Raw genomic sequence first — 20,399 nt, 5'->3', positions numbered from 1 at the left:
ACTGGAGGCAGAGGGCATGAGCTGCACAAGGGACATTCATTCTGGGTATTAAGGGAAATGCTTCCCCTCAAGGGTAATAAAGATAGGAGTCCCAGAGAAGCTGTGGCAACTCTGTCATCATCATCAGATACCCAATCCTGGACCAGAGAAGTCCTGAACTACCCAGTGTAATTGGCTCTGCTTTAATCAGGGATGGACCAGAAATGTCCAGGATCCTCTTCTCATCTCTGCTACCCGAAGAGGTTATGGAGATGCTGGAGGGGGAAAAGTCGTCATTTCTTGGAATATGCTAGCTGTCTCTGAGCTCAGATTTGGTCTAGGCTTGGAAACGGTGCAGGCACCTTTGCTGGCAGTTGCTCTGCCAGTTATCAAAGGTGTTTGTTTGTCCCTTTTTCAACACTTGCAGGTGGGAGATATGGACTCTCCCCAAGCCAGGGTTCTTGGCAAGCTACACTGTGGCAATGGCTGTGTTTTGGGCCCCTCTCTAGAGAAGGACAGCCAGGTCTGGTTCATTGGTCCTGGTGCTCCCTGGTGTAATAGGTTTGGCAGCAGGTGACTGCCACCCTGACCCCTGGCTACTTCCATGACCAGAGGGCCTGGCTACAGTGTGGGACTGGTGGCATCTTGCATGCCAGGCAGACCTGTTGGGGACAGAGGGATCAGGATGTGCCTTTCCTTCTACCCCTTGCAGCCTCATGTCCCTCTTGTTGCTCCCCCAGTCCCTTCCAGTGTGTGTGCAACCCTTCTGAAGTGTGTGAGTGTTGTGGCACTGCTGCTTATGTGCTCTCCAACTTGCAAGTGACCTGTCTCATGAATTTGCTGTTGTCTGCTGTCCTTCCTTCCAGGTAGGAACACTGCACTCAGTGGGCTGATTCCTGCAGCCAAGCCACTTGTGTTGGCCTAGCCAAGCAGAATCTCAGCTCTGCCATGGCTAAAGACCAGAGATGTCAAGGATTTTAGGGGTACCACCCTTGTTCTGCCAGCTCTATGCATGCAGGCATCTCGTGTGGTGAGAGGGTGTAGCATGGCTGCAGGGAGCTGGTTCTGTGAGCAGCGTCAGGATTTGGGGCTCTGCTTTATCCCAACACATCCTGGAGGCTCCACGGCCTGTTTGCCATGCAGTCAAGACCTGGTGACTACAGGGAAGCACCCAAATGGAAAGTCACCAGAGTTAGGACAAACTCCAGACCCAGAGAGTACAGAATGATGGGGGTTGGGATTGTGTATTTTTGGGAGTGATGTCATGAAAAAATTCTGTATGATTGGGGAGGGGAGAGATTTTGGCCAAAGTAATTGGAAACAGCAAACTGAGCAAATACAGTCCCAGCTAAAAGCGGTGGAGCAGAGCAGGGAATCAGAGCCCCTGAAGGAGAATGAAAGCACGTGGGCGGTTGACAAGAGGTGGGATCCAATTGCCTCAGCCTAAACTGAAGGAACACCTTACAGAAGACCATGTGTGGTATCCAGGGCCAGAAAGAACCACGTGGCCCCATCAGAGCACAGGTCCACCTAAAGAGCCACCAGCTGTGACCAAAATGGAACATTTACTGAACGGTATAAGAGAACAGCAAGCAGATGTGTGTTAGTCCCAATGAAGGACTCCTTAAAGCATAAAGACATCCCAACCAGACATTTCTGATAGTTCCTGATGTTTTCTCTTGCCCTGCAGTCATCCATATTCCCCCTGCATCCTTTGAGCACCCCTGGTCCACGAGTGCTGTGCAGCTTGAGGAAGGGCTTTTTGGTTTGCTCTGATTTCCTCTGCTGCCCTGTGGCTCTTCTGCAGCTGTGTCAGGCATGTGCTGAGTGGAAACTAATTGTCTTAATTGTCCTAAGCAGTCTCACCTGGGACTTCCCCACACTCTTGAGCTGCATTTAAGCTCAAGCCTGTGTTTTCAGGTTTGCTTAAGCAAGCTTGTAGGTGTTCCTGTTTTGGCCTTGCCTCTAGCCCCGTTTTCTAGGCATATGTGGTAGCCTTATTATCCAGTCAGGATTTTGGCTCTGTCTCACTACCAAGTGGATGCTGGATTTAGTCTGTGGCTTGCTCTGTGGATGGCCCCTGATACCAACACCTGTTGCTGCTCTGCTCAGGTACTGTGGGTTTATACCTGTTCATGAGGACATGGGGTCACCCCTCAGGGAGCAGCCCCATTCCTGCACCTGTCTGTTGAACAAAAAAAAAAAAAAAAAAAAAAGGCCATAACCTAGTTTTGCATGTGCAACAGTACCTCTGTTCTAATTGTTACTGCTCATAGAAGAGATCCGGCTGTTAAAAAAAAGAGCAGCTAACTGTATTCAGCAGCAGTCAGAAAAAAGCACCCGGAGTACCAACAGCAGGAAGATCAGGAACAGGATGGGAACCATCACAACCTCAGCACCCAGCTGCAATATGGATGAAGAGCTGGAAAAGGGTGAAGCGTTTGTTGCAATGGCCTAGAGGAGGATTGAATAGGGGAGGTAGATGGCTGGGGTCATGCTGGCAGCAGGGTCCATGCTCCTGTGGAGCTCCAGGCAGCTTGTCTGGATGGGACTTTGGGGGAAATCAGGTGAGAGACTTTTACGGTATAGTATCAAGTGCTGTGCCCCAAAGCTGTGTAAGAACAGGGCTAGAAATGGGAATTTTATGATGTGGGGATTGTAAATGAGAAACTCCCTGAAGGCTGAAAACTTGCTTTAAGCTGCTTCCAGTTGTCAGTGGCTGCTGGTTTGGTTAAGGGAGGACCTGCTGGTAAACTTGTGTCCTGTGGGTGATGGTGGCTTGGGGACAGGGCTTGGCTCTCCAGAGTGGGTCTGACAGCCTTGGTGAGAGATTGGCATCCCGGGAAGCCGGGGTAGGCTGAAACTCTGGGCCTGTTCAGAGCACAAGGACAGGCATCTTGGAAAGCATCCACAGGATGAGGCTTGGGAAGGAAAGGACTGGAGCAGAAGGGATGAGCCAGCCCAGAATGAGCCAGGTCTCACCTTTTTCCCGTGTAGACACTCTCGCAGCTTGGGGAGCAAAAGGCCTTGCAACTGGAAGGCCCAGGGAAGAGAAGGAGGAAGGGTGTGTGTAGCTGTTCCATGAGCAAGAGAAAACCAACTCCTGCTACCTGCAGTGACTGCACACTCGTGCTAAGCAGGCAGACCACCCTGGCTGTGGCTATCAGATCCATGTGCTCATTGTTCTCAGCCTAACTGGTGACCCCAGCCAGGCTGAGGGTCCTGCTGACCCTTTCTCAGCCTGGCAGGACACGGTGAGGCCTCGGTCTCACCTGTGCCAGGTGTAGCTTGTGCTCAGCTTGAAGGGAGGGTGGCCAGGGCATGTGACGGGAGGCATGTGAGCTCCAGCAGCCCTGCTGGGAGCTATAAATGGCATGTGTGCTCACTGGAGGAGCATGGCTGGCGGGAGGAGGGGGGGCGGTGGTGGCAGTGAGGGGGGTGTTCGGGTTCGCAGTTACTCCCTTGCTCTCTAGGAGGTTGGCCCTGGGCTGTGGGGGACAGCTGTGAGGGCTGGTGCTGAGCGTGCGTGTCCTCTGAGTGATGAGGCAGATATGGAAAGGGCTTGTGCGAGCTGCAGAACCCTCCATGGGGTGCCCAGGAGACAAAGTGGGTCTGTGGCGGGACTGCTGCTGCCAGAGGTGGGGTCTTGCCCTGGGTTGCAGTTCCTGCTTGTAGGACAGGGTGTGGGAGACCCCTTTTCCTCAGCTAAGAATTCTCTCTCTGTGCTCACAGCTTGGAGCTCTGGGGCTGTGCTGTCCCTCTCACGCCTTTGCTGACCCACGCGCAGCGTGCCTTGCACACGGTTGTCCTGTGTGGGCTGTCCCTCTGCTCGGGTGTCCTGGGTCACACCTGCACAGAGGACGTGACTTGTGCCGAAATGCTCGGAGCCATCTGATGTGCAGAGCCAGGGTGAGACCAGCCCCTGCCCACCTGCACAGGTGCTCTGTCCCACCCGTGGATGGCCGTGGTACAGAACCCCAGCCTCACCCCCTGCGGGTTTGAAGGTATCTGTGGCCCGTCCTGTTTAATGGGCGATCTTTTTTCTGCTAGGTAGTGATCAGCCTGTGCCTCAGCAATGTGTGTTTCGGACATATCTGCTTCAGCCCCGTGCCCTGCACGGCCCTGAGCACCCACGGATCGCCCACACCCTCTAGGTGCCTCTGCAGCCACCGGAGACAAATGGACGGCACGTTGTCCCTTGCAGGCTGTGACAACAGCCGGGGTGCGGAGTTGCCTGGAGCAACAGCTGGTGGCATCGCTGGGAGTCAGGCGCGGTGGCGCGGAGCCGCTCCTGGCTGGATCCTGAGGATGGCGAGGCACGCAATCTTTGAGCCACGTGGTGTGTCCCCTACGAGGACCCGCGTGCCCGGAGCTGGCGGTGGGAAGGGGGCCCGAGGCAGGGCTGGCAGCGGGGGTGTCCCTGCTCGTTCGCAGCCCGCGGTGCGTCCCGTCCCGTCCCGTCCCGTCCCGCCGCAGCCCCGGGCCGAGCGCGCCGCTCCGCGGGCCGGCCGCGCTGTCCCTTTAAGAGCCGCCCTGCGTGTTCCAACCCGGCCGTGACGCGAGCGCGGTCCGACCGTATGCAAATCAAACGCCAATCGGAGGCCAATGGGCGCCGGCGCTCGGCGGCCGCCAGCCAATGGGGTGGCGCCTCCCGACGGGGCGCCGTCTCGCCCCATATAAGGAGCGCCTTCGCCATAAAAGGCAACATTGTATCGCTTTATATGGGGGCGGTGCGGCGCGGCGGGGGCGGCGGCGGAGCGGGGCCGTGAGCGCGGAGCGCGGCGGGGACATGGCGGGGCCGGCCTGACCCGGCCCGACCCGACCCGCGCTCGCCGCCGCGATGTTGCCGAGCCAGGCCGGGGCCGGGAACGGCGCCGCCGCCGCGCTGGCCCGCGGCTCGGGGCTGGGCCGGTCGTCGGTGCCGCGTGGGGCGAACGGCGGCGGGGCGGCGGCGGGGGCGCCCGGGGGCTGCCTAAAGCGGGAGGCGCTGTACAGCGGCAGCGAGGGCGACTCGGAGTCGGCCGAGGAGGAGGAGCTGGGCGGCGAGCGGCGCGGCGTGAAGCGTGGCCTGGCCGAGGCGGCGGCGGCGGCAGCGGCGGCGGGGCCCGCGGCGGGAGCGGCGGCGGCGGCCGCCTACAGCGGCGGCGGGGGTGGCGGGGCCGTGAGCGGCGCCAAGCCCGGGAAGAAGACGCGGGGCCGGGTGAAGATCAAGATGGAGTTCATCGACAACAAGCTGCGGCGCTACACCACCTTCAGCAAGAGGAAGACCGGCATCATGAAGAAGGTGCGGCCCCGCGACTCCGGCCGGTGCGGGGGGGCGGTCCGGCCCGGGCGGGGGGATGTCGGCCGGCACCCACCTGTCCGTGGGAGTCCCGGCTCGGTCCGAGCGCCGAGCAGGCCAGCAGGCTGTGCCCGGAAACGGCGGCGGCTTCCCCGTCCCGCGGGCGGGACCGGGGAGGCGGCTCGGCACCAGCCCCTTCCGGGGGGCTGCGCGGGAGCCCCCGGCGGAACCGAGGGCAGAGAGCCGGGCGGCCGGGAGCGGGAGCCCCCGGGGCCGGGGGATGCCGGTTTGCTTGGCGGTCCCCAGGCATGTGATGTGTCCGGGGGGGCCCATCCCGGTGCACCGTCCAGCCTCGGGCCAGAGCTGATCGGGGCCCCTCGCTGTAAGCACAGCTGGACTGTCCTGCCCTGCCCCCGCTAGGACTGCCTGCTTCGGCCACGGAAGGGACCAACGCCACGTCTTGGCCGGTCCAGAGTGCTTGCTCTCCGTGGTTCCTGGTTCCGTGGTTCTAATCTGTGCAAAGACAGATTAGAAACATAGGGGATTTTGGGTGCTGCTGGCGGATCTGGATCCCTGTTGATGTTCATAGCACCTTCTGAACAACTGGGTAGTGCAGCATCGCAGCTCAGCTGGGTATCAGGCACCCTGGGAAGGTGGGAATGGGTGAAGTACTGCTGGGCACGTCCTGGAGGTACGGGACGTGGAATGAGGCCATCCTGTCTGTAGAAGCTTGTGTGAGACCATTGAGTGTGCAGTGATGGCATATGAAGAGCGCACTTCCTAGTCTGCAGGTATTCTGGGTCGGAGCCTTGATGGGGTGTTGGTGAGGGGAATGAGGTAGCAGAGATGTGTGCCAAGTAACATTACTGAGAGGTGAGGTGAGGGAGGTATCCAGACATGTCTGGAGAAGCCAGTGGGATTTCCAGAATGGAGACAGTCCTGTGTCTCCATGTTATCAGACTTCTGTGCTGAGGGGAGCACTCTATCCGTTCCCTCTTGGCAGGCACATCCCCTAGGGCTGTGCTAAAGGGGATGGGAGCGCAGCATGGGGAAGTTCAATCTGTAGGGAGCCAGTTGGTTTTAGAGGCCACAGCTCCTCTGGGGTGGCAGGGAGCTGAAGCTGGTATGAAGAGAAAGAAAGCCATTGTGAGAACATGGGGACATGAAGGGACTCTTTTTCTGCAATGTGTGTTGTCCCTGTCACCTGTGACTCCCTGTTCTTCTCTTGTCCTGCTGGCAGGCCTATGAGCTCTCCACGCTAACTGGCACTCAAGTCCTGCTGTTGGTGGCCAGCGAGACGGGCCATGTGTACACGTTTGCCACACGGAAGCTGCAGCCCATGATCACCAGCGAGACGGGGAAGGCATTGATCCAAACATGCCTCAATTCCCCAGACTCGCCCCCACGCTCGGACCCCACCACTGACCAGCGCATGAGTGCCACTGGTTTTGAGGAGACGGACCTCACCTACCAGGTGTCCGAGTCGGACAGCAGCGGGGAGACCAAGGTAATGTTCCTGGGCACCCAGGGAGGAGTGGGCTGTGCTGGGAGCCCTGATCATCCCTCACCCTCTTTAAATAGCAGCGCTGGGAGCTGAGGATGAGTCCCCTTTTGCTTTGACTGCAGCGAGCTTGTGTCATGTCATCTCGGTGCTGGCTGGCTCCTTGGCTGATAGTAGTGGTGATTGAAAGAGAGAGGGAAGCGGGTGCCAGGTATCCTGGTCCTGGCCCTTGCAGCGTGGCTCCCCAATGGCCCAGCCCACCCCCCTGGCCAGCTTTCAGCACTGTTATCTCTCCCCAGGCGTCTCCATGCTCTCACACTCATTGATAAAAATTTGATTCTGCCTCCATGGCCTTATAAGGCCTGGTTTCCCTCGCCAGAGTCCCTGGCAGGGCCCCTCACATTCCTTATAAGCTGCAGCTGTCTCTTGCTTTGGTGCTGTTTTGGAAGGGGGCAGGGAGGACATGGGGAATGGAAACATTTGGCTGGACAGACCATTTCTGCTCCCTGCCTGTTGTCCCTGCAGACGCTGGCCCCTGCCTGCCCGTGTTACTTGTGGCCTTTTGCCCAGGGTGGCCTGGCTGTGGGTGCACAGTTGGGCAGAATCAGCTTTTCTGCTGGAAGGGGCCCGTCTTGTCCCTGCACTCCCTGGCACTGTTCCTCAGAGCTGTGTCCCACATCCCTGCCACTTCCTTTGCAGGTGGGTGCTCAGATCCATAGGTGCTTGGAGATGGGAGGCAGGAAAGTTTGTGGTGCAAGACTGGGATGCCATGCTGAATTCGGGGCTCTGCCACAGCTTCCCAGGCCTGTTTGCAGTTCTGCTGGGTGCTGGGAATTAGAACAGCCCTGTTGTACCTGTGCTGGTGTCATGGGTACCAGGCTTGCTGCAAAAGTGTTCTTCCATTGGCCTCATCATTGGAGCTCTCCAGCTGTCCATGCTCAAGCCACAACATTGTTTCCGTGCAGTAGCCTCTAGATATTAATCAGACAGGACCTGGAGACCTCTGCTGTAATTGCAAGGTCAGTGAGTGCAGCCCTGAGATATGCCCAACATGTCTGGGGCTGCTGGGGTATTCAGCTGCCTGTTTTTATGACAGCGCAACAGTTCTGGTCACGGTGCTGCTGGGTACCCCCTATTCCTCAATGTCTACTTCCCCACGTGTGTGCAGTGCTGCACCAAGCAAAGGCTTATTGCTGCTGAGCCCTGAGAAACATCAGCACCCTCATAGATCCCTGCAGGCAGAGGAGCTGTGGTGGGCCAAAGTGTGGCTGGAGTCTCCGTGCTGTAGCCTTTAACAGTCCTTGAGAATGGCTCCTGCTGATGGGATCCCAGCAGCAGTCCTGGCTGTTTCAGTCTGTCATGTCTTCCCTGGTTGCTAGTGTAAACTGTGCCAGCCCTATCCAGTAGGCAAAGAAGCCTTCTAACGCCAGCAATCTCTCCCTTGTGCAGCCCGTGTTTGTAAGGACTTGTGCCTCCTGGGCTTCTCCTGGATGAAAGGCAAGTCCTGTGGGCATTTCGTAATGAGACAAATTACCTGTCCTTGGCATGAGACTTGACCACATCATATCCCTTTGCACTCTTCCTGGAAGTACTGCTAGTTGGCCCCAAGGGAACTGTGCCCTTGGGGTGCAGTTACTCTGCAGAGACCTTCTTAACACAACTTCTCTATTCTCACTGTCTGATGCAACCCTGAAGGCTCCATCCCAGCACTAATGCTTTGTGGCCACAGCCAGCATTTGATGAGAGGCTGGAGGAGCCCTATGGCCCTGTCTTCCGCTTGACATTCTTACTGAATCCACCCCTGGCTGGCTGAGAGTTCCTGTCATGGCAAGCCCTGGGGCTGGGGACAAGGGCTGTCCTGTTGTGCCTTCTGCAGGTGTTCTGTTGTGCCTTCTCCTGCCTGGTGGTGATCGAGCAGAGACCAGCTCAATTCAGATAGACCGAGAGGCCTTCTAAGGATGAAAGGAGCCTGTGGATGGGCCATGCTGGATGGCTGGTGCTTGCTGAGGGGTGGGTGGTGCACAAGGCTGGGTTACAGGTGCCTCACTGGAGGAGGTGGCAGAAGATTCGATGCCTGGACTGTCAGGTCCTGCCACATGGGATGCTCCAAAAGACTCCCTGGCCTTCTTGTATGATCTCTGCTTCCCAGATATGTGTATGGACAAAACCTGCTTGTGTTCAGTGCTGCAGCAGAGTGGGGAGAACAACTCAGCTGGGCTGTCATCTGCAGTCAGCAACCTGCTGGTTATTTCTCTGTGCTACATCAGTAGCAGCTCTGAAATCCTCCTGCCGTGCCAGACCCAAACCCCCTGCTGTGGTGCTGGGACTGGGGCAGTAGCTGTATCCTCATGATGATACCTCTTCCATCTTTTGCAGGCCCCAAAGGACACTGCCTGCATGCAGTCTCCTGGGTGTGCTTGTGTGGGAAAGGATATTTTGGAAGGAGCTCAGAGGCTCTAGATTGGGATGAGAGCATGGGAGTAGCCCTGATCTGGTCATCTCTCTGGAATGGGAAAATGTGGGACTTTTTGCCACATCTGGAACACAGACCAGGTGTTGGAAACCAGTTTGGGATTTCCCATATACCTCTGAGGCCTGTTGTCCTGCTTACACCTGTGTAATAATTCTGTCTAGGGGGGCCTGGGCCATGCTGAACAGTCCCTAAAGGCTGTGGAGTGGAATTGTTTCTGTTCCCAGGACCCTGCCGTGGTCCAGGATGGGCATCGGCTGGCCTGGTCTGTGCGCTGTGACCCACTCACGCTGGAAAACAGTGGTGAGGGTCTGGGCAGACACCTGCTGCTGTGCTGCACCTCTGCTGTGTGCTGCTTCTGCAGACACTGAGGTTTGCACTGAGCTGGAATGGATGTGCAGCTGGATCAGGAAGGGAAGAGCTTTCAGGGCTGCTGTCCGTGGCGCCTTGGGTGATGTCTGCTGAAGTGACCTATGACTTGCCTCATGCATATGGTCTGGGCTTTGCAGGGTGCTGGGAAGAGCCAAGGTGCCCACGGGATCACTGGGGCATCCCAGACACTCCTGAGGAGATGGCAATGGGTGTCCAATCCCAAAGTCTCTCCCAGCTCTCTTTCTGTATTGGGAGCTGTTGCTGCAGCCCAAGAGAAGCACACTAAAATGGGAGGAATCTGAGTCTTAACAGGGTCAAAATAGGGAGGGCAGAGGTGGGCTGTGCATGATTCAAGTCTGTTGCCACAGCATCTTTCCCAAGCACCTTTGTTTTGTACTGAGATTTGCCCTTGTGCTTCTAGGGAGCCCTGAGAATCTCCCTGAGTAGAGTGCTGTGAACTTTCTGGGATGCCTTCTCCAGGCCTGGGAGTATGGAGTGTGACTGGGTGCTAAGTGCCCTGGCTGGTTGGGGGTTATATCTCGTGGGTATACTACTCTAGAGCTATAGCTGGGCATGAGGAACCCTGGCTTTTCCAACTGGGAGCAGCACCTGTCCTGCCCAACTCTGCTCTGGCTCCCTAGTGGGCTGGGGAGGGCTCTGCCCTGTCACCCACGTGGGGAGGGCACCCACAGCCTCCCATGTCCCATGTGGGATGGCAGGAGTTTGTGGTTGAGCTAATGGAAAGTGTCTCTGCTGGGCTTTGCTGTGTTATCACGTGCCTCTGCTAATTTGGACTTCAGGGACTGCGGTGCCAAGGCAGAGGGGTGTTGCTCTCCTCCCTCCCTGGGCCCTGGGGCACGAGTGAGTGCCTGGGATTGGATCCCCCTGTCCAAAATGGGCTGCCTTCCCTTTTTTAGCTGTTCGTTGAGCTGTGAATTCCTTGCTCCTGGCAGCTTGACAAGCTGGGAACAAGGCTTAGCACGTGGGAGAGCTGGGCCCACCAGCTGCAGTGGGAGGGGTGGGAGTGTGGCAGCCTTAACTCTTCCCAGGCTTGCTGGCAGCTGTGTCAGGGCATGGGGACAGCAGGTCGCATCGCCTGTGGTCTGTGACATGGGCCCGGGTGAAGCAGTGCATTCCCAGTGTGCTCTTGGCCAGATGGGCAGGAGAGGAGTCATGGGCACCCTGGGTATTCCAAAAGGGGTTTGGGGGATGGAGGGAAGTTAGGTGACGTGTGACTACCAGAGGCAGCAGGAGTCATGCTCGGCCTGGTTGGTTCCTGGAGATCCAAGGCACATCTAGCCACATGCTTTGTGTTATTGCAGCTTGGCACACGTATTCCTCCCTTGTTTCCACACCTGGGATGCCAGCCTCTCAGGCCAGTGTTGGCCCAGCACAGAGCCCTTTTCGTGGTGCTCAGCTCCTCTGGCGATGCTGTCCTCGGACAGGCGTGGAGCTCTGACGCTCCTTGCAGGACTGTGCTGGCTGTAGTGAACACGTGGGGTCCTTTGGAAGCATTTGCCTCGTGCTCATCTCCTGCCAGTGGATTGGCAGATAGGTGCTTCCTACGGTCAGGTTCTCCTGGCCTCTGCTTCAGGAGGTGTGTGGAGGCATTCCCCAGGGCCTGCCAAAGCTGCTGTCAGGGCTGGGTTTGGGCCTCCCTAGTGTCCAGGTTTGCTTTCAGTCACCTCTCCCGTGTCACTTGCAGTGTACAGGTGCTTTTAAGAGCCAGTTTTCAGCTTGTTCTTGGTCGTGTGTTTCCTGCCTTAAGGGAAGTGGTGTGTGTTTCTGACAGGAGACTATGCCTTTATATTTCTCCCTGCAAGGGCTGCTTTTGCCTGATGTGTGCCAAAAAGAGGCTATTCTCTTCTTAGACATTTTGGGGACTCCTGGGGAGTGGAACGGTTGCTTTGTCCCCTAGCGTGTTGTAGGGAAGGCTCTCAGGGGACCTCTGTGGCCCTGAGCCAGCATCCAAAGTTTATGTGGAGCTCTCTTCAGCTCTCCTCATGTTTGTGCAAGCAGCTCTTCTCTGCTCCCCTGGCTCTGCTCCATGTGCTGGCAGCAGGCTGTGAGGGGTATGGTTTGGCAAGGGGATGATGCAACCTACAGAGCCTGGTTTGGTGTCATGGGCAGATGTCTCATGGGCTGGTCTGAGCTGTCACAATCTCTCCTTTTGCAGGACGCCCTGAAACCCGCATTCACTGTCACCAACCTGCCGGGAACAACGTCCATCCAGACAGCCCCGACCACCTCGACCTCCATGCAGGTCAGCAGCGGCCCGTCATTCCCCATCACTAATTACCTGGCGCCAGTGTCTGCCAGCATCAGCCCCAATGCCGTCACCAGTGCCAACGGGACAGTGCTGAAGACTACTGGAGCCAGTGCAGTGACGTCTGGGGGCCTCATGCCGATACCCACTGGCTTCACCCTCATGTCAGGTCAGTGCCTTTAGGGACTGAGGACTGCGTCTGTCCCTGCCTGCACCTGGAGCGTGTTGCTGTTCTCTCCAGGGGAGAGGAGACCTAGTGGCAGAAGGGAAGTAGAGTGGTTGCTGCTGTAAGGTGAGCCTGGCTGTGATTCCGTGCTCAAACCCAGCCAGGCCAGTGGCTGGAGAAAGGTCATGTAGCGACTGTTTCTTTAGAGTGCTACCAGCTGGCCCTGCTGCTGGGTGGCAGGGAGCTGAGCTGGGACCCCAGGGCAGCACCGAGAAGCCTGGAGGGAGTGAAAAGAGCTGGTGGTGACAAAGCCTTTCTTTCTCCCTCCTTTCGGCAGGCGCTTCCCTTTCTGCGGGGACCCCTACCATTCCTCTCACTCAGTTACAGCCGCACTCCCTGGCTCTTTCCAGCCAGCAGGGCCAGCTGGTCACGGGTACAGCTGGACAGCTGCAGCAGGCACAACAGACAGTCTTCCACTTCCCTGCCAGAGCTGGAGGGCATATTGTGTCGCTGACAGGTCAGCACTCGCTTCTCCTCCTCTTGCTAAAGATGGGGGGATGGAGATGTCTGTGGGGTCCTGGGCCTGGCCACAGAGCTGACCCCTGACTGTGGAAGCACAGAGGAGGCAGAGCACAGGGAACCCTGGCTGTGGCTGATGGGGAGAGATGGGAAGACAGGGCAGAAAATGCTTGACATAAACAGGAGCAGCATCCTGGGGGATGCAGACCAAGTGAAGCAGCAGATTTTCAGTCTCATGCCCCAGGGCTTGGCCTGTGGCTAACAAAGGCAGTAGAGGCAGGTCCGTAGTGCAGCTGTGCTGAGGATGAACTGCGCTGCTGGAATGGATGGAGGGATAGCACAAGGCCTGAGGTGCCCAGTGGTTGTTTATTGACTGCTGGCATTTGGCCATGAGCAGCTGCCCTTGCTTCTGTGTTTGTATCTGCAGTCAGCCACTGAACCACAGTGCAGAGGACAGGTTAGGGGAGACCCAGAGCAGAGTAATGGTGCTGCACTGCTGCCTTGTGTGCACTGTCCTTTGTAGGAATTTCTTCTTGTTCTGAGTTAAGGCTCTCCAGGTGTTTGTTCTTGGGCTGGACGTGTTTCTGGATGGAGTTTCAGAGTAGGGCAGGGCTCTCTTTTGAGGTGGCATCCATCATCTGAGGACCAGCGCTGAGTGACACAGTATTTCTCGTGTCCTGCCTGTTTGTGCCTCAGTCCATGACTCTGGCAACTCCTGTGTTTTCTTGGAATGCTTAAGGCTCCTAGGGGCCTGGGCTGACAGCAGGCTCCCATTCAAGGGAGCTGAATTTCCCTTGTGATCTGGAGGAGGAGAATAAGTGATGTGTGTCTCTGGGGTGCGATGTGTGGGGAAATACCCAGTCTGAGAAAGCTGGCCAGTGATTCTTGCTCTCTGGCATCCCTTGCTCTTCCCTCTGCAGGCAAAACCTCAGCCTTAGGAGACCTTTCTGTGCCGAGCTGTGTTTCTGGATCTGAAGTGCTTTGCAGAGAGTGGTCTGGGACAGAGGTTGTGTGGCCTGCACCTCTGGGATGCACACCTTGAGACCAGCTGTTCTCTAATCCCTCTGTAGGGCACTGTGATGTCCTTAAGGTCACAAGAGGGGTGACAGCTGCACCCTGAGTGCCCTGTGGAGGAGGGAGCTTGGCTCCAGAGTGTGAAGGCAGCAGAGCTCACCTGGTGTGGGCACTTGGGCTCTTGTAGTTCCACTCGGTGCAGCAAGGTGATCCTTGCAGAACTGGCTCCCCTTTGGGGAGGAAAGGCTGGGCCGTCTCCTCCCAACATCTGTTCCGTGTCTTGGTGGAACCAGGAATGGCAAGGAGGATCCCGGATGTCCAGGCTGGGAGTTGGACAAAAGCTGTTGTGGCCTTTTCCTCACTCTTGGAGCTTTGTAGGCCAGTTAACCCCTTCTTGGCCCACGTGCCAGGAAAGAGCAGGTTTTGGTCTCTGCTTCCTGCCACACACTGCTTTTGTGTAGCCTCCCCCGGTGCAGCACAGAGCGGTGCTGTGGAGCTGTGTGCAGCCACAGAAGGACTGCGGGACTTTCACGTGGCCCAGAGTGCCTGTATCCCTGTGGAGCCGCAGGCTGACAGGCTCCTCTCTCTCCCCAGGTGGTACCATGGCTCAGCAGGTTCCAGTCCAGGCAATCCAGGTGCACCAGGCACCGCAGCAAACGTCTCCCTCTAGTGACAGCAGCACTGACCTTACCCAGACCTCTTCCAGCGGAACAGGTATTGGTAACCACCTTCTGTCTGCCTTCCTAACCACTGCTGAAAACAACCCACACCAACAGGCCTCATGCCTGCTCCCTGGCCAGTTTCCTTCTTCAGGCCAGCTCTATCCAAGGCTTTCTGACAGTTTCCCAGGCCTGTTGATCCCTGTTGTCAGGTCCTGTGCTACACTGGGCATAGGGCACCTGACAGGGGATTTCAGAGCCTCTCCAGATACATCACCTGTATCTGCACTTGCAGCATGGAGCTGGGAACAGGTTGCTGAGTTCTCAGGGGGTTTTCTAGTGAGCCAGCATTGCCTCTAGCACAAGGCATCAGCTCACATCTGCTTGGGACTTTTACTGTCTGTGCAGAAGACACCTCTTTGTCAGCAAAATCTGAGTTCAGGTGCCTGGATGCAGGCTGAATCTAGTTCAACAGCTCTATTATAAAGTTTCACTGGGGAATTGAGATACAAGTTGAATTTAGTCCTGGGATGTTTGGCTACCAGGTTTTCCTGCCCCTTCGTACTCGTGAAAGGAGAGGTTTGAGCTCTCCTGCTTGATTGCCCGAGAGCTTGGAAGACAGAGATGGGTATCTCCATGCACCGTGCTTCAGTGGGGTGGGGGTGCTGAGCAGGCAGGTGAGTGTGGCAGGTTCCTTTTGTGTGCTCACGTGTGGTCTGTCCCGGTGGCAGTGACCCTCCCAGCGACCATCATGACGTCGTCTGTGCCAACCACCGTGGGCGGCCACATGATGTACCCCAGTCCGCACGCGGTGATGTACGCGCCCACCTCCGGCCTGGCCGACGGCGGGCTCGCGGTGCTCAACGCTTTCCCACAGGCGCCCTCAGCGATGCAGGTGTCCCACGGCCAGGTCCAGGATCAGGGTAAGGCAGCTGTCCAGCTCAGTGCTCCCTGAGAGTGCACTGACATCCTGGTTTTTCTCATCCCACGTGTATTTATGCTGCATGTTAATCACAAAGGGTTTTCTTCCCAGCAGTCCTGGTGGCCGCACAAAGGCCTGGCAAGGGCGATGCTCGATGTGTGTTTTTAGGTCTTGCCATTCTCTTGTGCCAAGGATTGCATGAGCTGTTGATGGGTAAAAAGGAGGGTGAGGGTTTCTGGGATGGGCAGCATGGGGGGTGGGCAGCACAGGGAGCCAGGAGGCTCTGGAGAGGATATGTGCTTGCCTGAGGGGGCAAAGTAGCGTGAAGCCACGCAGGCGAGGCTTGGATTGAGGCCTTGTGCCTGCTTCTCCCAGCATTTGGAAAACTATTGCATGTGGCTTTCTTCTGGAGTGTCTCCATGTGTGCAAATAGGCAGCTTTGTCCTTGAGTAGCTCCACAGAGCTCAAAGAAAGGATCCATGGGGGAGCACTTCTTAAGGGACAGTGTCATTTGTGCTTCTCTCTGTGGCAGGTGGTGTCCCTCAAGTGTTCCTGACAGCCCCATCAGGCACGGTTCAGATCCCTGTCTCAGCTGTCCAGCTTCACCAGGTAGGCACAGAGTAGTACTTGCAAATGTTCAGGGCTTATTCTTGCTCTTCTGCCTGCACATCCTTTGTGTGTCTGGGCAGACCTGGCTGGGTAGGATCAGTCCTCAGCTCTGGGAATGTGCTCTGTGCTACCCACCCTTGGGTGAGGGAGTGTTGTCCTCCTTGGACCGCTGCCTGGGAAGGACAGTGCCCCCTGGCTGCTGGCACACATGGTCTCAGGGCGTGCTGTCCCCCAGTGGTTCCTCCTCCCTTCTCTCTCTAGATGGCTGTCATCGGGCAGCAGAGCAGCAGTGGCAGCAGCCTGACGGAGCTGCAGGTGGTCAACTTGGACACCTCACACAGCGTCAAGAGTGACTGAGAGGCCTCTGCTGCCGGCCTTCTGTTTCTGGCTTGTCATGCCAGTGTCGGGGCTGGCAGCAACTCCTTCTCGTACAGACTGCACCAGTTATTTATTGTTGCCTTTTCACGTTTCCTTCATCCACACATGCACACACACACACGCACTCACCCACCCCCACACACACAGGCATGCGCGTGGGGCTGCAGGACCCACCCGGGGTGGAGCCATGCTGGGGCCGTGCAGGGCTTGGGGCATTTGGATGCTGCAATAGCTGTGCTTGTCTCACGCCAGCCAAAGAAATTTGTCTTTTGAGGGGAGGATTGCTCTGCCCTGTAAATAAATACTGCAGGCCATTCCCAGCTGGAGGCTCTGGCTCCTTCTGGGTGCTCTGAGTCACCTTGCCCATGAGTATTTACTCTGCGTGGGGCTCAGCTTAGACCCGGAGCCATCGTGCAGGTGCAGCTTGGAGCAGAGTGGGTTGTGGCTGTGCTGCTGGCCTCAGCAATGTGCCTTTGTGGGGGTGACAGGTCCTGGCCGCAGCAACTCACCCTGGGCTCTGGACAGGAGAGAGGGGCCAGCTTGCATGTGCATCTCTGGGCCTGCATGCCCTCTCCCCGGAGGGCAGGGCACAGCCGGTGGCACGTGGCCCTGTCCTCCTCGTATGCACTACAGTGAGCCCTCTGCCCTCAGTGCCTCCTCGCTGGGCTGCCTGGCAGACTTTCAGCCTGACTGGCCCTGCCCCAGTGGCTGCCCTTGCACAGGTGAGGTGGTGAGATAGATGCCCAGGAACACAAAGATGCCCTGGAGAGCTCCTCAGGGGCCCTGTGCTCTGCTCAGCCCCACACTCTCAGCCCTCGCACTGCTTCTGGACTCCATACACCCAGGGGAACGTGGCTGGGTCTTTCCTACATCCCCCTGCAGCTCCAGCCAGCGCTTTCTAAATTTCTGTGTCTGATGCAAGGTGGAGAAACAACTCAAATGTCAAAGGGAAGAGCCCATGGGGCACTGAGCTGCTGGGCAGGTGGCAGGCTCTTCCTCTGAGCACCAGGGTGACCTGCGGGGCCATCCTGGGCTGTGGGGGAGCAGCTGTGATGCCTGTACAGGCTCATCAAGGCTTGGGGAGAAGGGCTGGGGCATGCTTGGTCCTGCATGGGAATTGCTGTGAATGGCTCTGCTACCTAGCCCTGTCCCTGGAGGGAGAGTGAGCAAGTGAGAGAAGCTGCTGAATCCTTAGGAGAAGCAGCAGCTACTGTAACTTTTTTTTTTAAGTTAAAGACAAAAGAAGCCTTGGAGAGAAAAAAAAAAAAAGAAAAAAAAAGAAAATTACTTTATTTTTCTAAGTGTTAAACTCAGTATTTATGTAATTCTTTAAGGAATAAAAGTTTGGCTCCTGTACAGTTTTAATGGGGTTTGTACCAGGGGGATGGGAGAGGGGTGGGTGGGCGGGCATGGAGGCAGGAAAGGGGCCTTGCTTTTGAGTTTGTATTGTAACCTTGGACATGTTCCCTCAGCATTAGCGTTTAAGCTGCACTCTCCATCCACCAGCATGTGCCAGGGATCAAGCTGAACTGAGTGGGATGCTTGTTTCCTACTTACCTGTAACGAGGACTTCATACCCATAATTTTGGGCTTAATGGGCAGAAGGCAAGTAAAGACCAGCAGTGGTTGGTCTCTGGAAGTGGTAAATCCATTCCTCAGAAGCAGGCAGTTTGCAGTGTGCCCAGGAGCCAGAGGTGGGCTGGATTTTCTGATGACCACCCTGTTCACTTCTGGTCCAAGGACCTAGAGCTGTTCTGTCACTGTCACTGCTATTGGCACGGAGCAGTGCTGCCTGTGACTGCCTAAGGGATATGGGTGTCCCCACTCCTCCCTGTGGTGAGTGACCAGCAGTGGCTAATCCCTTTTCTCCCTGCTTGCTGTGCAGGCAGCATCTCCTGAACTCCTGGGTGACAGTCTGGACTGTACTTCCCCCTCTACAGCCATTCTGCAGTGCACAGATGGGGACAGGTCTCCTCCAAGCTCCCTGTACAAAGAATTCCCAGAAGAGCCTTTCAGCCCTTGATCTGTTAGCAGCCTGGGAAGGGCTTGTGGGGAGTGGCCCGTCTGGTGAGGGTGATGTTGCATGCTGCCTCCACTTAGAATTCTTGCTCTAGGAGTGATGCAAACCCTGCAGCTCAGAGCATGTGGGAGTGCTGAGCCATGTCCCATGGCTCGGTGTAGGAAAACTGTTCCATGATGCTTCCAAAACCATGTAGGTACCTAGGAGTTAATCCAGGGAGAAATGTGGGATCAGAGTTTGCATTGTCCTTTGCCCCAGCACATCACTGTGGCCTGGCTTTGCTCTGCTTTGCTTCTGCTGGCACTATGGAGCAGAGCTGTTGGGCCAGAATGGCAGGAGAGCCCCTGCTGCTACAGGGTGTGTGACTGCATCCCCTCCCTGGCTCCCCAAAGGCAACTGCTGGTTAAACGCTAATGGTGTATTTTATTTAAGTGCAGACTTGTAAGAACACTTGTGTATCAGGGATGAAATGGCATTTATTGTGTGGTGACATTTTTAGTTCATTTTCCTGGTTTGAGGGGTGTGTGCGCGCGCGTGTGTGTGTGTGTGTGTACGCATAAGTGTGTGTGGGATAATTTTTTTTTTCCCTCCAGTTTCCAGGGTTGTGTTTCTGGAAGGATGTGGAAGTAATCACAGTACTATGTACAGAGCTTTCTTTTGTATTAAAAAAAAATTTACTCTTTCAATAAATGTTATCATTTTGTGCACAGATTTGGGATCTTGACCATGCTTTGCGGGAGGGGATGACGCACACCTTAAGGCCAACAAATGGGGATCAGGGGCAGATTCCTGCACCTGCTTGTGTTCTGAGGAGGATGGGGAGCTGTCTGAGCATGATGTGGCAAAAAGGGGCTCTTTGCAAAAGTTTCTATCCATACTGCCTCCTGCACAGGTTATTCCTGACCACCTGGACTTATCCTCTGGAGTCTCAGCCTAATGTATGGGCCAGAGAGGGCCAGTGCCTGACAGCAGGGCTGTGAGGGCTCTTTCCTGAAAGCTCTGGAACAATCTTCCTGGTGTGCAGGGCATGGTGTCAGTCAATAGAAGTAAAAACCAGCAATGAGGAGGAATGAGAAACTTTGAAAAAGAATTGTTTGAATTCATGGGTGTTAATAGGGAGGAACAGGGAGACTTAAATTTCCTGCAGAAAACTGCTATGAGAAGATAAGGCAAATATTCAAAATGCAGTCTGGAGAGACATCACTTAGGCAGAGGCCTAGAAGCCAGATCAAGGACACACGGAGGCTCGGTAAAGTGCCCAAAGGCAAATAAATAAAAGCAAAGAGAGAGGCTTATTGCAATCATCAGGGCTGCTGGGGCCAGAGTATGCCAGTTAAAAATGCAACTGTTGGCCACTCCATAGCATCAGATCCTGGAGCACGTGCCAGTATAGTGTGAGGAAAGCTTAGCACTGATGAAAGTGTGCAGGTGGGGAGAAAATACCTCAGGAGGGAAGAGGAATGTGCAGAAGGTACTTAGGAGCAAAAGACAGCTGAAATGGCTCTTTCCCCATTAGGAGATGAGGTGCCTCACTTTTACAGTACAACCTCACTTTTAGCCCTGTGCCTACACAGGTGCAGCTCGTGGTTCAACACCACAACCACCCTTTCAGCACAAGCAATCCCACATCACCTGTGCACAGGGGCTTGTGTGTCACTTACACACCATGGAGCAAGATACCACAGATATATATATATCTTTATTTTTAGGATAAGTGACTTAGTAAGCACGGTGTGGAGACCACCAGAGCAAAGACATAAGCAGGCTGTGTGAGTACCACAGAAAACCTCTCCTTGTCACATACAAGATGTCTTGGTAGTGAACAGGGAAGGAAAATGACATATTAATTGGAAACAGAGATTTCAAGAGCATCTGTGGGATTCTGGAAAGAAAGCATCAACAGAGATCACATGTACTAATGGAGGGATCAAGAGTGTGGCTTGGAAACACAATCCTTTATAATCCAGCATTGGTACCACAGGTTTAGAGGATGGTCTCCACAAACTGATGCAGCACTGCACTGTTTTATCCGGCCTATAATTAATTGCAATTATATTGTTTGGATTAATTGCTGACTGCTATTGTAAAACATGGAAATTGTCTAATCCATTGCATTAGTACTGAGAGTAGAAATTAGGTTGGGCACATACAAATTGCTCCACGATCAAATAAGAAAGCAAAGTCTCATCCAGTTAGCTGATGATTTTAATGACTGTTTATAATTTAAAACAAGTCTTATCAGA

At 55.6% G+C, this 20,399-nt stretch overlaps 1 protein-coding gene across 3 annotated transcripts; it reads left to right on the top strand.

Annotated features, from left to right (window-relative positions):
• Positions 1-1,899: 1,899 nt before the first annotated feature.
• Positions 1,900-18,867, top strand: SRF (serum response factor). Of its 3 annotated transcripts, none has more exons than XM_068185975.1 (8): positions 1,900-2,091; positions 6,501-6,767; positions 11,780-12,038; positions 12,373-12,552; positions 14,163-14,282; positions 14,959-15,150; positions 15,682-15,758; positions 16,020-18,867. In XM_068185975.1, exons 1-8 carry the CDS (start codon positions 2,053-2,055, stop codon positions 16,113-16,115), a joined length of 1,230 nt encoding a protein of 409 aa, XP_068042076.1. In that variant the 5' UTR covers positions 1,900-2,052; the 3' UTR covers positions 16,116-18,867. The 3 variants fall into 3 exon arrangements, with proteins under 3 accessions (XP_068042076.1, XP_068042073.1, XP_068042074.1); XM_068185972.1 differs by lacking the exon at positions 1,900-2,091 and adding an exon at positions 4,699-5,263; XM_068185973.1 differs by lacking the exons at positions 1,900-2,091; positions 12,373-12,552 and adding an exon at positions 4,703-5,263.
• The last annotated feature ends 1,532 nt before the right edge of the window (positions 18,868-20,399 follow it).

This window comes from Anomalospiza imberbis, chromosome 3 (assembly GCF_031753505.1).
Source record: "Anomalospiza imberbis isolate Cuckoo-Finch-1a 21T00152 chromosome 3, ASM3175350v1, whole genome shotgun sequence".
NCBI classification, from domain to species: Eukaryota; Metazoa; Chordata; class Aves; order Passeriformes; family Viduidae; genus Anomalospiza; species Anomalospiza imberbis.
This window is presented reverse-complemented; position numbering and strand designations above follow the sequence as displayed.

Coding starts and splice junctions, on each gene's coding strand:
- SRF (XM_068185972.1), top strand. CDS start 4,820: ATGTTGCCGAGCCAGGCCGGGGCCGGGAACGGCGCCGCCGCCGCGCTG. Junction 14,283..14,958: donor GACCTCTTCCAGCGGAACAG/GTATTGGTAACC, acceptor TCCCGGTGGCAG/TGACCCTCCCAGCGACCATC. Junction 15,759..16,019: donor CAGCTGTCCAGCTTCACCAG/GTAGGCACAGAG, acceptor TTCTCTCTCTAG/ATGGCTGTCATCGGGCAGCA.